The 11,424-nt window shown below is 33.8% G+C and overlaps 1 protein-coding gene across 1 annotated transcript; it reads right to left on the reverse strand.

Moving 5' to 3' along the window:
• Window positions 1–10,370: 10,370 nt before the first annotated feature.
• Window positions 10,371–11,339, reverse strand: LOC124993688 (olfactory receptor 5K1-like). Its single transcript, XM_047565504.1, has one exon. The coding sequence runs from the start codon at window positions 11,337–11,339 to the stop codon at window positions 10,371–10,373; it is 969 nt and encodes a 322-aa protein (XP_047421460.1).
• Between the last annotated feature and the right edge of the window lie 85 nt (window positions 11,340–11,424).

Consider the following 11,424-nt stretch of genomic DNA (forward strand, 5'->3'; position numbering starts at 1 on the left):
CATTCTGTTAATGTGATATACTACATTTGTTGATCTGCATGTGAATATTCCTTGCTTCCCAGGGATTAATCTCATTGGATCATGGTGCATGAAGTTTTCAAAGTGCTGGGTGAGTTCAGTTTGGTAGTATTTTGTTGAGAATTTTTGTGTCTGTGTGCACAAAAGATAGTGGCTATAATCTTGTTTCCAGGTACTCTCCTAGTATGGCTTTTTAATTATGGTAGTGGTGATCCTGTAAAAAGCAGTTGGAAATATGCCCTTCAGTTTAATCTTCTAAGAGAGTGGTAGAAAGATTGGCATTAACTCTTTCAAGTTCTTGGTAGAATTTATCATCAAAGTCATCAAGTTCTTGTTTTATTTTTCCCTACCATTGGGATGTTTTGATTACTTATTCAATATCTTTATTCATTATTGATCTCTTCAGATTTTTAAAATTTCTTCATGATTTTGATAAGTTGTAAGTTTCTAGAAATTTCTCCTTTCTTTTAGGTTATCATATTTGTTTGCATATAATTGTACAGTCTCTTTGCACTTCCATGGTATCAGTGATAATGTTTCCTCTTTCAATTATAATTTTATTTTTGAGCCTTCTCTCCTTTAATCTTCTAGATAAAACTTTATTGATTTTGCTTATCTTGCCAAAAGCGAATTCTTGGTTTTATTAGTCTTTTCTGTTTATTTTATTTTATTTTTATTTTTTTGCAGTGCTGGGAGTTGAACCCAGGGCCTCATGCTTTCGAGGCAAGCACTATACTAACTGTGCTATATCCCCAGTCCTTTTCTGTTTATTTCTGGTCTTAAATTATTATTTCTTCCTTTGATCATATTTGACTCAGTTTGTTCTTTTTTTTTTTCTCATTCTTGAGGTGTAAAGTTAGGTTGCTTATTTGAGATCTTCTTGTTTATCATTAAATTTTCCCCTTAGAAATGCTTTTACTATATCCTACAAGTTTTGGAATGCCGTATTTCCATTTTTAATTATTTCAAGATATGTTAAAATTACACTTTGGATTTTTATTTTGGTCCATATGATTTTAGGACTGCGTTATCTAATTTTCACGTTTGTGTATTTTCCCATTTTTGTTATTGTTTTCTAGGTTCATACCTTTGTGATTGGAAAGACACTTGCTGTTATTTAATACTTCTTGAATTTGTTAAGACTGTTTTGTTACTTAACACATGGTCTATCATTCAGAATATATCACATGTAATTGTGAAGAATGTATAATACTGTTATTGGTTGGAATATTCTGTATATATGTGTTAGGTTCATGTGGTCTGTAGTGTTGTTCTAGTTCACATTTTCCTTATTGATGATCTGTCCATTGTTAAAAGTGGAATATTGAATTCCCCTACTACTATTGTATTGCATTCTATCTTTTTTCAGTTCCATTAATATTTATGTTCTCTGATGTATACACATATATTTACAATCATATCTTTTTGTAATGGCCACTTTATCATTGTGTAATGATTTTCTTTGTCTCTTGTGTCACTTTTGGACATAAAGTCTATTTTGTCTAATAAAAGTATATCCACAATGCTATTTTATTACAATTTTTCCCACCTGTCTCTTTTTCAACCTGTATGTGTGCTTAAAGTCAGTCTTGTATGGGGATCATATACTTGAATGTTTTTTTTTAAAATTCATTCAACTACACTGTGACTTTTGTTTGGAGAATTTGAACTGTTCATACTTAAATTAATTATCGATAAGAAAGGACTTATTAATTTCATTTAGTTGATTATTTTCTGTTTTTAGTTCTATTTTTCTTAACTTTTTTCATAGTGGTATACTTTAATTCCATTCTCTTTATCTTTTGGGTATTTACTGCAGATTTTTTCTTTGTGCTTACTATGAGGCTTATGTGAAATGTCCTCCACTTGTAGGGAATTATTTTTAGCTGATAGCAACTTAACTCTAACCACATACAACCCCTCCCAAATTTTATTTCCTCTTTCCCCAGCTATTTATTCTGTCAGTTACAAAGTTATTTTTTTCATATTTTTTATATTCAAATCCAAAATTATAGCCATATTTTCTGCATACTTTAATCTTTTAATTTTATATTAGAGTTTAATTTATGCATCACCTTTAGAGTATAATTGTATTCTGAATTTAACTATATTCTTTAAGTTTTTTTCATCACATGTATTTATAACATGGTGAGATAATTCAATACATGTATATAATGTATAATGATCAAATCAGGGTAGTTGCATTTCTATAACCTTAAATATTTATCATGTTAGAAAACTTAAGACTATGATGTTAGCTTCAAAATGAGTGTTATACTTTTATACATTTTCATTTTTTTAGGTAGCATCCTTTCATTTCGACTTGAAGAACTCCCTTTGGTATTTCTCATGAGGCAGGTGGAGAGATGATAAACTCTCCAAGTTTTTTTTTTTTTTAACTCCTCCTAATAAAGTCCTGATACCTTCTTGATTTCTGAAGAATAGTCTTTCTGAGCATAGTACTTATGGTTGGCTGATTTTTAATGTCAGCACTTTGAATGTATCTTTCATTCTCTCATAGCCTGCTATAATACTGAGAATAATACTGAGAAATCGTGAATAGTCTTGTATATAACAAATTGTCTTCCTATTACTGCTCCCAAATTTCAAGGTTTGCTTTTGACTTTAGAGAATTTGATTATAATGTGTCCTAGAGAAGATTTCTTTATATTTAGAGTATTTGTGGTTCATTAGGCTTTATGGATCTGGATGTTTATTTCCCTCTCCATATTGGGAAGTTTTCTATCATTGTCCCTTTAAATAAGTTTTGTGTACCTTTCTTTTTCTCCCCTCATTCAGGTACATTGGTTTGCTTGATAATGTCCCATAATTCCTATAGACTTTTTTACCTTCTTATTATTTTTGCTTTTTGTTCCTCTTCCTGGGTTTGGATCTAGGAAGGTCTCCTGAAGAGCTCATGTGTTAGTCAGTGTATCTATATTCAGAAATAAAAAAGATTGAATTATGAGAGCTATAACCTCATAAGTGGATTAATTCATTTGATGGATTAATAATTTGAGTAGAATATTGATGATAACTTTAGCCAAATGGGTCATGTCATTGCTGGAGGAAGTAGGTCAGTGGGGGTGTGGTCTTCAAGTATTATCTGTCCCTAGCATTCCCCAGCCCCACCAGCTTCATGGGTGTCATGAGCTGAGCAGCTTTCCTCCACCATGTCTTTTGGCTATGATGCTTTACCTTACGTTGGACCCAGAGCAATCAAGCTGGATGACCATATACCAAAGCTCTGAAACCATGAGTCCAAAATAAACTTTCTTCCTCTAAGTTTTTCTTGCTAGGTATTTTGGTCGCAGTAATGAAAACCTAATAGCACATTGGGTAATCTTAAATGAACTGTCTTTGAGCTCACTGATTTCTTCTTTCGCTTGATTGGGTATGTAGTCGAAGCTTTCTATGGAATTCTTCAGTGCAGTCATCTCAAGTTCCAGGATTTCTGCTTGGTTCTTTTTTACCGTTTCTATTTCTTTATTATTCTCATTTTGTGCATTTGCTTTCCTGATTACATTTAAGTGTTTATCTGTGTTCTTTTGAATCTTATTGAGTTTCTTTAAGATGATTATTTTGACATTTTTGTTTGGCAATTCGTAAATTTCCATATCTTTAGGATTAATTACTGGGGCTTTATTTTGTTTGCTTGTTGATGTCATGTTTCCCAGTTGTTCATCTTATTTGTGGCCTTGCACTGGTATTTGCATACTTGGAGAAGTGGTCATCTATTCGAGTCTTTATATTATGACTTCAACAGGAATACCTTTCAGAAGTCAACAAGTCCAGATTGTGGTTGGAACATCTGGTGAAATTCATGGATGAACTTGATGTCTATATCTGTGGTAGTTTGACTTGGAGCTAGTGTCTGTTGAATTAAGTGTGAATCTTGAGTCTATGAAGACTAGCCTGGATTCTCAGGGTGCAGGGGGTGGTTTCTATGAATGGCAGTTATGGGGTCCTGACTGTAGCTCTTGGCCTTGTCTCTTGAACTGTATTTGCCTCAAGTTGGGTTGGGCATGGAAAATGGATCTGCTGAAACTGGTCTGGAATCTGGGACTGTGGCTAGATTGTCACCGAATAATTGCAAACCTAGAAATGTAGGGGCTTTGAGGTAAGCCTAAAGCCTGGGGTTGTGGAATTGACCTGGAGGCTGAGTTCATGTGTATTGACCTGGATGGAGTCTGAGGTTGTGGGGACCAGACAAACACAAAGGCTGATTGAAGGACCAGGGATACAGGAGCAGGTCAGGTACTGGGAAAGGCCTGAAGATTTGGGTCATGGGATTCAGTCTGGACTGGGGTCTTCAGGGGTTGGCCTGATGGGAATTTAAGGCTTGGGTTAGAAGGGTCACATGTAAATGAGCTGACTAGAAGGCTGGGTCTGTGGTTGATGGCCCAGAATCTGGAGTCAGGGAGGTTTCCTAGACACTGAGTTCCATGGTAAATTTGGTTGATCATTTCAGTCTTCTTTCATCATGAAGCACCTATTTTCTCATAACTGTTACCCAGACATGAGGGAAAAGTGACACACGTCATATGAAATGATCTTTTCTATTCCTTTCGATTCATCTTTCCTTATTTCTGTGCTATGTTCAGGGTTTGAAATCTTTCAAATGGTTCCCTTAGCTTTTATGAGAATATTTTTATGCATGGAGAGTTGCTCCAATAGATATTTCTGCCAGGAGACAATTGCTAAAAAGTCCTGTTCCATCATTTTGCTCTACCTCTCAGCTTTATCTTCTAACTCTTAAATTGATTTTTAAGAATTTCTGTTATTGTAATTTAAGAATTTAGTATATTTTTGTATTCTAAATGTTACTTTTATTTAATTTCTTCTTATATTTTTAATGGCAGAATTTTCTATTTGATACAAATTATAATTCTTTGAAGTTTTATTTTTAACTGATTTGTCTCTTTTTTCAAAGTTCATTTCTTCCATTTCCTTTCAGTGAGACATATGGAGCCCTTCTAACTCCAAGATTTTTTTGTGGGATTGGCCTTGGCTATAAGGAATCTGTATGGCACTGAATTTTCCCCCTTTCAAATGCTTCTTTCTTTTCCTTTCTACAAGAGTTGTTATCAAGGGCATTGCCTTGGTAACATATGCACACTACATTCTATCTTATAGCCTGTTTGTTTATAAATTCAGCCTGTGAAAATTAGTTTTGAGAGAGAGATTTGACCTAAGAGGGAGAACATGTTATGTTTTTCATTTCTGGTCTGGACTCTTATAGTGAATGTGAGCCCTTCAATACAGGGACATAAGTGACAGAAATTAACATTTTCATGATGTACCTACTGAGGCAGTAAGCAAGAGCTAATCTATGAGTTTATCTTTTTCATACCTACAATCTATGATTGTAGGTATAAAAAAGATGCTTGCTGATCATGCCTACTATTGGACTTGTTGTGAAAATATATTTAGGTAAATAATAAAGTAATATATCATTTTAATATTTCAAAATGATTTTATGTGAATTAACATAAAACATCTTCTTGAATACAAATTTTATTCTTTCAAGTTGATATTAGGTCTTATTTAATTTTTATTTTCACCTGAGATCTACCTCAGTGGTTCATATATTGTAAGTCTCAAAAATAGGTTGGCTAAATGAAAGAATGAGACTTATACATATGGAAAAAACAAAAATGAAGGAAAATATCTTCTGATTTGATTAAGGTTGTTTAAAAACATGAAACAGGAATAGTCAAGAAAATGTTCATGTATTACAGTTAGTCTTGGGTGAAAACAGGAATTGCCATTTATCTGTTACTTTCCAGAAAATATAAGAAGAGAGCGCATGGAAGAATTTGCACTGTCAGTTTAAACTTTTCTTGCTCAGCATCATAAGGAGATGGTAAAAAGCAGCATAAACCAGAGACTTGCCCTAAGAGGGACTTTGAAGGACTAATAGAGACTAATCTTGGCTAGTATGTAGAAAATCACATGATACTAGGTTAGGAACAGTCAAGAAGGAAAGATTCTTGTGTGAGTTGTAGGTTGTATGTTTGATTTTTAATAGTTTGATTAGTTAAGCAGTAAATATTTTACTTAAGAATATCTAAAAATAGTTTACTTTTGTTATGAGTTATAAATAAAATTATTACAAAGATTTTTATAAGTTTATGTAAAATTCTCTTTTGAAAGTTTTGAAATTTGTTTATCTATCATTTCAAGGTTCACAGAATATGTGGTAAAGTTTTGATGATACTAGTAAAAGGTAATTTTTTTTTTAGTTGTTGATGGACCTTTATTTCATTCATTTATTTATATGTAGTGCTGAGAATTGAACCCAGTGCCTCACAAGTGATAGGCAAGTGTTCTACCTCTGAGCCACAACCCCAGCCCATAAAAAGTAAATTTTTGAAGAAAGATACAACCTCTTCTAAATGTGACTGACTCATGAGGTATAGATCAAATGAAGTTATGAATATATGTATTAAACATGCACATAAAATATTTTAAAATAAAGATTGTTATTTATTGTGTAAATTTGTTGTTTGAATCTTAGCATACTTCTTTTCCTATCTTTTTTGCCACTGCATGTGCTACAGATAATTTTGTACATATTTTCTGAAGGACTGAATTAATCAAATCTAATATCAAGCATATACTTTTAAAAAATAAACAGAACATAACATCTACATTTAATTAAGAGTTTGTTTAAATAAATTAATGATAACTCAAATTTATAGAAATAATTTAATATTATATAAGTTTTAAGTTTTTGAAAGATACATAGACTGGCAAATCTGGGGGTGGAATGAAATCTTTTATTTGTTCTGATATAAGAATGAGTTCATATTAAAACACATTTTCTCCCTATTCTACAGGGTAGTCACATCTAAGTAGGTTAAAAATGTAATCTGGGAGTTATATTAAACTAGAGAATTAAAGTTTCAACAGTTTGTGACTCTAGAATTATGACTTTAGAGGAGAACAGAAGACTGCCATTATATTCTGCTTCCCTAATGCTTCATCAACATTGCTTATGATATGACATTTAAACTTATGTCATGAGATAGGCTCATTGATAAAGCAGACATGTCCCAAAGCAATGCCAACTTCAGAACACTTTTCTTATTCTGAAAATGAACAGGGATTGAAGACTAATATCATCCTAAGAAGAAAGATATGGAAGGCAGTTAAATGGTGAGTCTGTAGATGAATATTCACCAAACTGCATACCAAGATAACTTGACAGTTCATCCAGATAACAGGAAATAGCAAGGAGTCAAGTAAAACTCTAATAATTAAAATGTACGGAGAAAGAAAGAGTTAGCAGCATTAGAAATAACTGCAAAGTAGGTCAAGTGCCAATCTTTGCAAATATGATGAAAATATGATATTAACTGATGAGCCACAGAGTGATTTTCACCACACAGCCCTCAACATGCCAGGCTCCAAAGTGTCAGTGCTGCTAGGAATGTGTGAGAATTGTCATAATATATGAATATTCCTGAATAAACTGACCATACATAGAATTACTTTCCTTTTAACTATCCCTCCCTGCTTCACCTTAGTATCTATCTTCACTCATTGGACAAATGTGCTGCCCACTGATTTTCTGCATTAATAGTAAGCATTACAGAAATTCAGTATTAAGTGATCTTTACAAAGATCGAACAGATACTGTGAAGTTAATGAAAGTGATGTTGGAAAACTGCTTGAACAGAATGTATAATTCCATTAACAAATGGTCTGGTATAGTTAGAACAATCTAAATGTGAATAACAAACAAACAAATGTAAGATGTTTAATACAGAATAGTTCATATTCATACAAAAAAGGAGTAAATGGGACCCTTGATAAAATTTGAGGAGCCTTTTTTTTACAAAATTGACCCATTTTTTTTATTACTATTACCATTTCTTACAATTAAAATTTTTATTAAGTTGGTATACTTTAATCTAGAAAATAATACTCAGGAAAATACTTGACACTTTGTTCACTGTTTTCATAGTTCATATTTGTTATTATAACTTTAATTAAATGCAAGATAAAATATTTATTTCCATATATTTTAGTATTATTTTCAAGAAACTAAAGTCCTAAATAAATCTCTGCTTTTCTCTAATTACTATAAATTATTGGTCAATAATGTAAAAGGATTTATTTTGTGAGTTGTTTCTACTCTTAGCAATAACCCTCAGATGAAGCCTGTGATTCTATTTTGAGCAAGTTCCTTCCCTCCTATTTCAGATAGCAGCAAGAACAGTTCAAACTTCTTGCTAATTTAAGACATGGAGACCAGAGGAGGACGTCAGTGTCAATCTAGATATCATTCTGGGAATAAAGATTCAGTGAATTAGAAACAGTGGAACATCAGAGGGAAGAGCTGCTATTTGCTGAGATTGGGCTCTGCGACTTAAATTATCAGGGGGTGTCCTGTGAATACAGATGGGTGACAATGAAACATTCAGAGAAATCTGGGGGACTATGAATAAGAGGGACCTCCTGAGAGGACCATGAAAACAAAATTCTGCATTTTACTGGTATTGTGTGTCATCTTAAGTCCAAAAATGATGCCCTTTGATTTCTTCTGTACCTGGAAAGAGGGAGGTTAAGATAATTTACTCAGAAATTAGGGGGCAACAAGTTAGAGAGACCAAGACAGTAAACTTTTAGCCTAGTGAATGTGAGAACCTAGCCTGGCCTCCAGGCTAGGGAAAAATTAGTGCATCCTGGGGACTAGACATAGATGTGGATACCCAAAGTGGGAGTGGCATGAAGAGATAACCAGAGAGCCAACTAGGATTCAACATCTTGGATAATCACAGTTTGGACAGAGCTCATCTGTAACATGACACAGTCCATGCACTGAATGCCACAATACAGGGCAAGGACCTAAACTTACACACAATCACAAAAGGATAGAGATGAGGTTAGGAAAATCCCACAAAGATGGGTTTAATTTGAATCAACCAAGGAAATCTTGAAATGTCTGTATATAAATGGAATGAGCTCTGTTAGGTTTTCTTGGAACTTACAAAGAGAAACTGGGGGTCTACATTTTTTCATTTATGAATTTGGGAATTGGAAATGTATTTTTTTCCCACTGCTTTTTCTCAACAGTTTCAATATGTTGATTTTCCCTGTGACATCAGTCACTAGTGGGTGACTAGTCTGGGGCACTGCATCGATCTGACAATTGTCATATGGGAATTTAGATGTGACCTCGGAGCATCAAGAAAAGAGGTGGGAAGGGGAGTTTTTAAAATTTTATTTTATTTGTTCTAATTAGTTGTACATGACAGTAAAATGCACTTATGTGGTGGTACTTGATATGATTCCTCCTTGATCCAGAAGTTAGTAATTAAGATAATAAGCATTGTTCTATCATTTGACAAAATGAAAAGATGGTGTTTTGGTATTTGATATATCCTAGCACCTAGAATTCTGCTTCTACATAACTGGATCTAAATAAATAAATGGTGAGTGAATATTTGGAAGTAATTCTTTTATGATGTCCCATGAAGACCAATAGATTCCACCCACATTCTACAGCTTCACATTTTGTGTTAAAAGGAAAGAATTTTGGATGAGCCGTATCCACATTTTAGCAACCATATGTCCTCAATGACTCTGTATTAGGCCATTATTGTCCCACTATTGAATCCCTTTTCACCTCTCAAGTAGGGGGATGGAGAAGTTTAGTTTTAATGACAGTGAAGTTCCTGGAATGTGAAATGTCTTTTGACTCTTTGTCCAGAATTTTATGTTATTGTACCTCTTTAAATACACATGGAATAGATAGAACTGGAAGATGGGCATTCTGTGTTTGATCATTTAACCCTACAGTAACTTCAATTTGGAGATGTAATATTCACTTTTGTTTGTCATCTTCATTTCCTCTCCATTTCTATCTTAACTTCATTAGTGTCCTCTAAATTCTATTAAAACTGTTTCCTCAAAACTCACTTGCCAAAATTTTGATGTGCATAACTTTAAGTGATTTCATTGATTGAAGTTTCACAGGACCTTAAACTCTTTCAGCTTACCTGGAACATTCATGCTGTAAGTTATTGAAGTGGGATAGTTATAAATGTGTATGCAACTGTCTTTATATTTCTTGAGTTTTGCTACTGTCTTTTGGGTTTTGATCATCTTGGATTCTGACAAAGATATACTGAGCTTGACAACATACTAACATGTTAGTATAGTGACTTCAAAGTTTGATTTTCATTATTTTTTGTTGAGATTTAGCACAGTTTACTCCTTTTAATATATCATCCCATTTACATATTGTATTTAAATCTATTATGATAGATTAATAGCTTATATCCACTTTATGAATTTTCTCTGTGTGATCTCATGTGGAAGGTTTTAATGCATCTAAATCTTTAAGCTACAGTGGAGGTCATTTGTTTAAACTTTCTTGAGGTAATTATTTTTATCAGAATTTTTTGCAAGGCACTTTTTACTTCCTTATTTCTCAGGCTATAAATGAAAGGATTCAGTAAGGGAACTACTACTGTAAACAAAAGAGCAGCAGGTGTATCTTTATCTCCTTCTTCAAGTAAATTTGGTCTAATATACATGAAGAAAAGAGATCCATAGAATAACGAAACAGATAAAAAGTGAGAGGCACAGGTGGAAAAGGCTTTGATCCTTCCCTCCTTAGATTTCATTTTGAAAATTGTAAAAACAATGTAGATATAGGAAATTAAGACACTACCTATCGTGAAGACTTGAATAGAGCCTGAAAAGATGAAGAGTACAAGTTCATTGACATACAGGTCAACCCAGGAGAGTCTGTACAAAGGAAGAATATCGCAGTAAAAGTGGTTGATGTGATGAGACCCACAGAAAGCTAACCTCAGTAGTAGACCTACATGAATCATAGAGTGCAGGTTTCCAGCAATGAAGGCTCCTGTGGTCATCTGAACACAGAGTTTCTTTGACATCATGCTGTGGTACTGCAGGGGGCTGCATATGGCCACATAGCGGTCATAGGCCATTGCTGCCAGAAGAAAGCAGTCTGCAGTTTCCACAGTGCAAAGAATATAAAACTGTGCCATACATTCATAAAGGGAAATTTTTCTGTCCTCAGAAAAGAAGTTCTCTAGCATCTTAGGAGTAATAGCACAGGCACAACAGGAATCCACCAGAGCCAGGTTACCCAGAAAGATGTACATTGGTGTGTGAAGTTGACGCTGTGTGTAAATCAAGGCCACCAAACCTAGATTCCCCACCATGGTGATCAGATAGATGGCAAAGAACACCACAAACAGAAGGGCCTTCAGGTCTGGGTGGTCTGTAAATCCTGTGAGGACAAACTCATTTTTCATGGTACGATTTTCTTCAATCATTCCTAACTTCTGTGGAAAAAAAAAAGTGGGATATAAGGTGCTAGTTTGTAGAAAGTCCAAAACACTATTGAGCTCTCTTTGGCTC

Source organism: Sciurus carolinensis, chromosome 9 (genome assembly GCF_902686445.1).
Source record: "Sciurus carolinensis chromosome 9, mSciCar1.2, whole genome shotgun sequence".
NCBI lineage: Eukaryota > Metazoa > Chordata > Mammalia > Rodentia > Sciuridae > Sciurus > Sciurus carolinensis.

Coding starts and splice junctions, on each gene's coding strand:
- LOC124993688 (XM_047565504.1), bottom strand. CDS start 11,339: ATGATTGAAGAAAATCGTACCATGAAAAATGAGTTTGTCCTCACAGGA.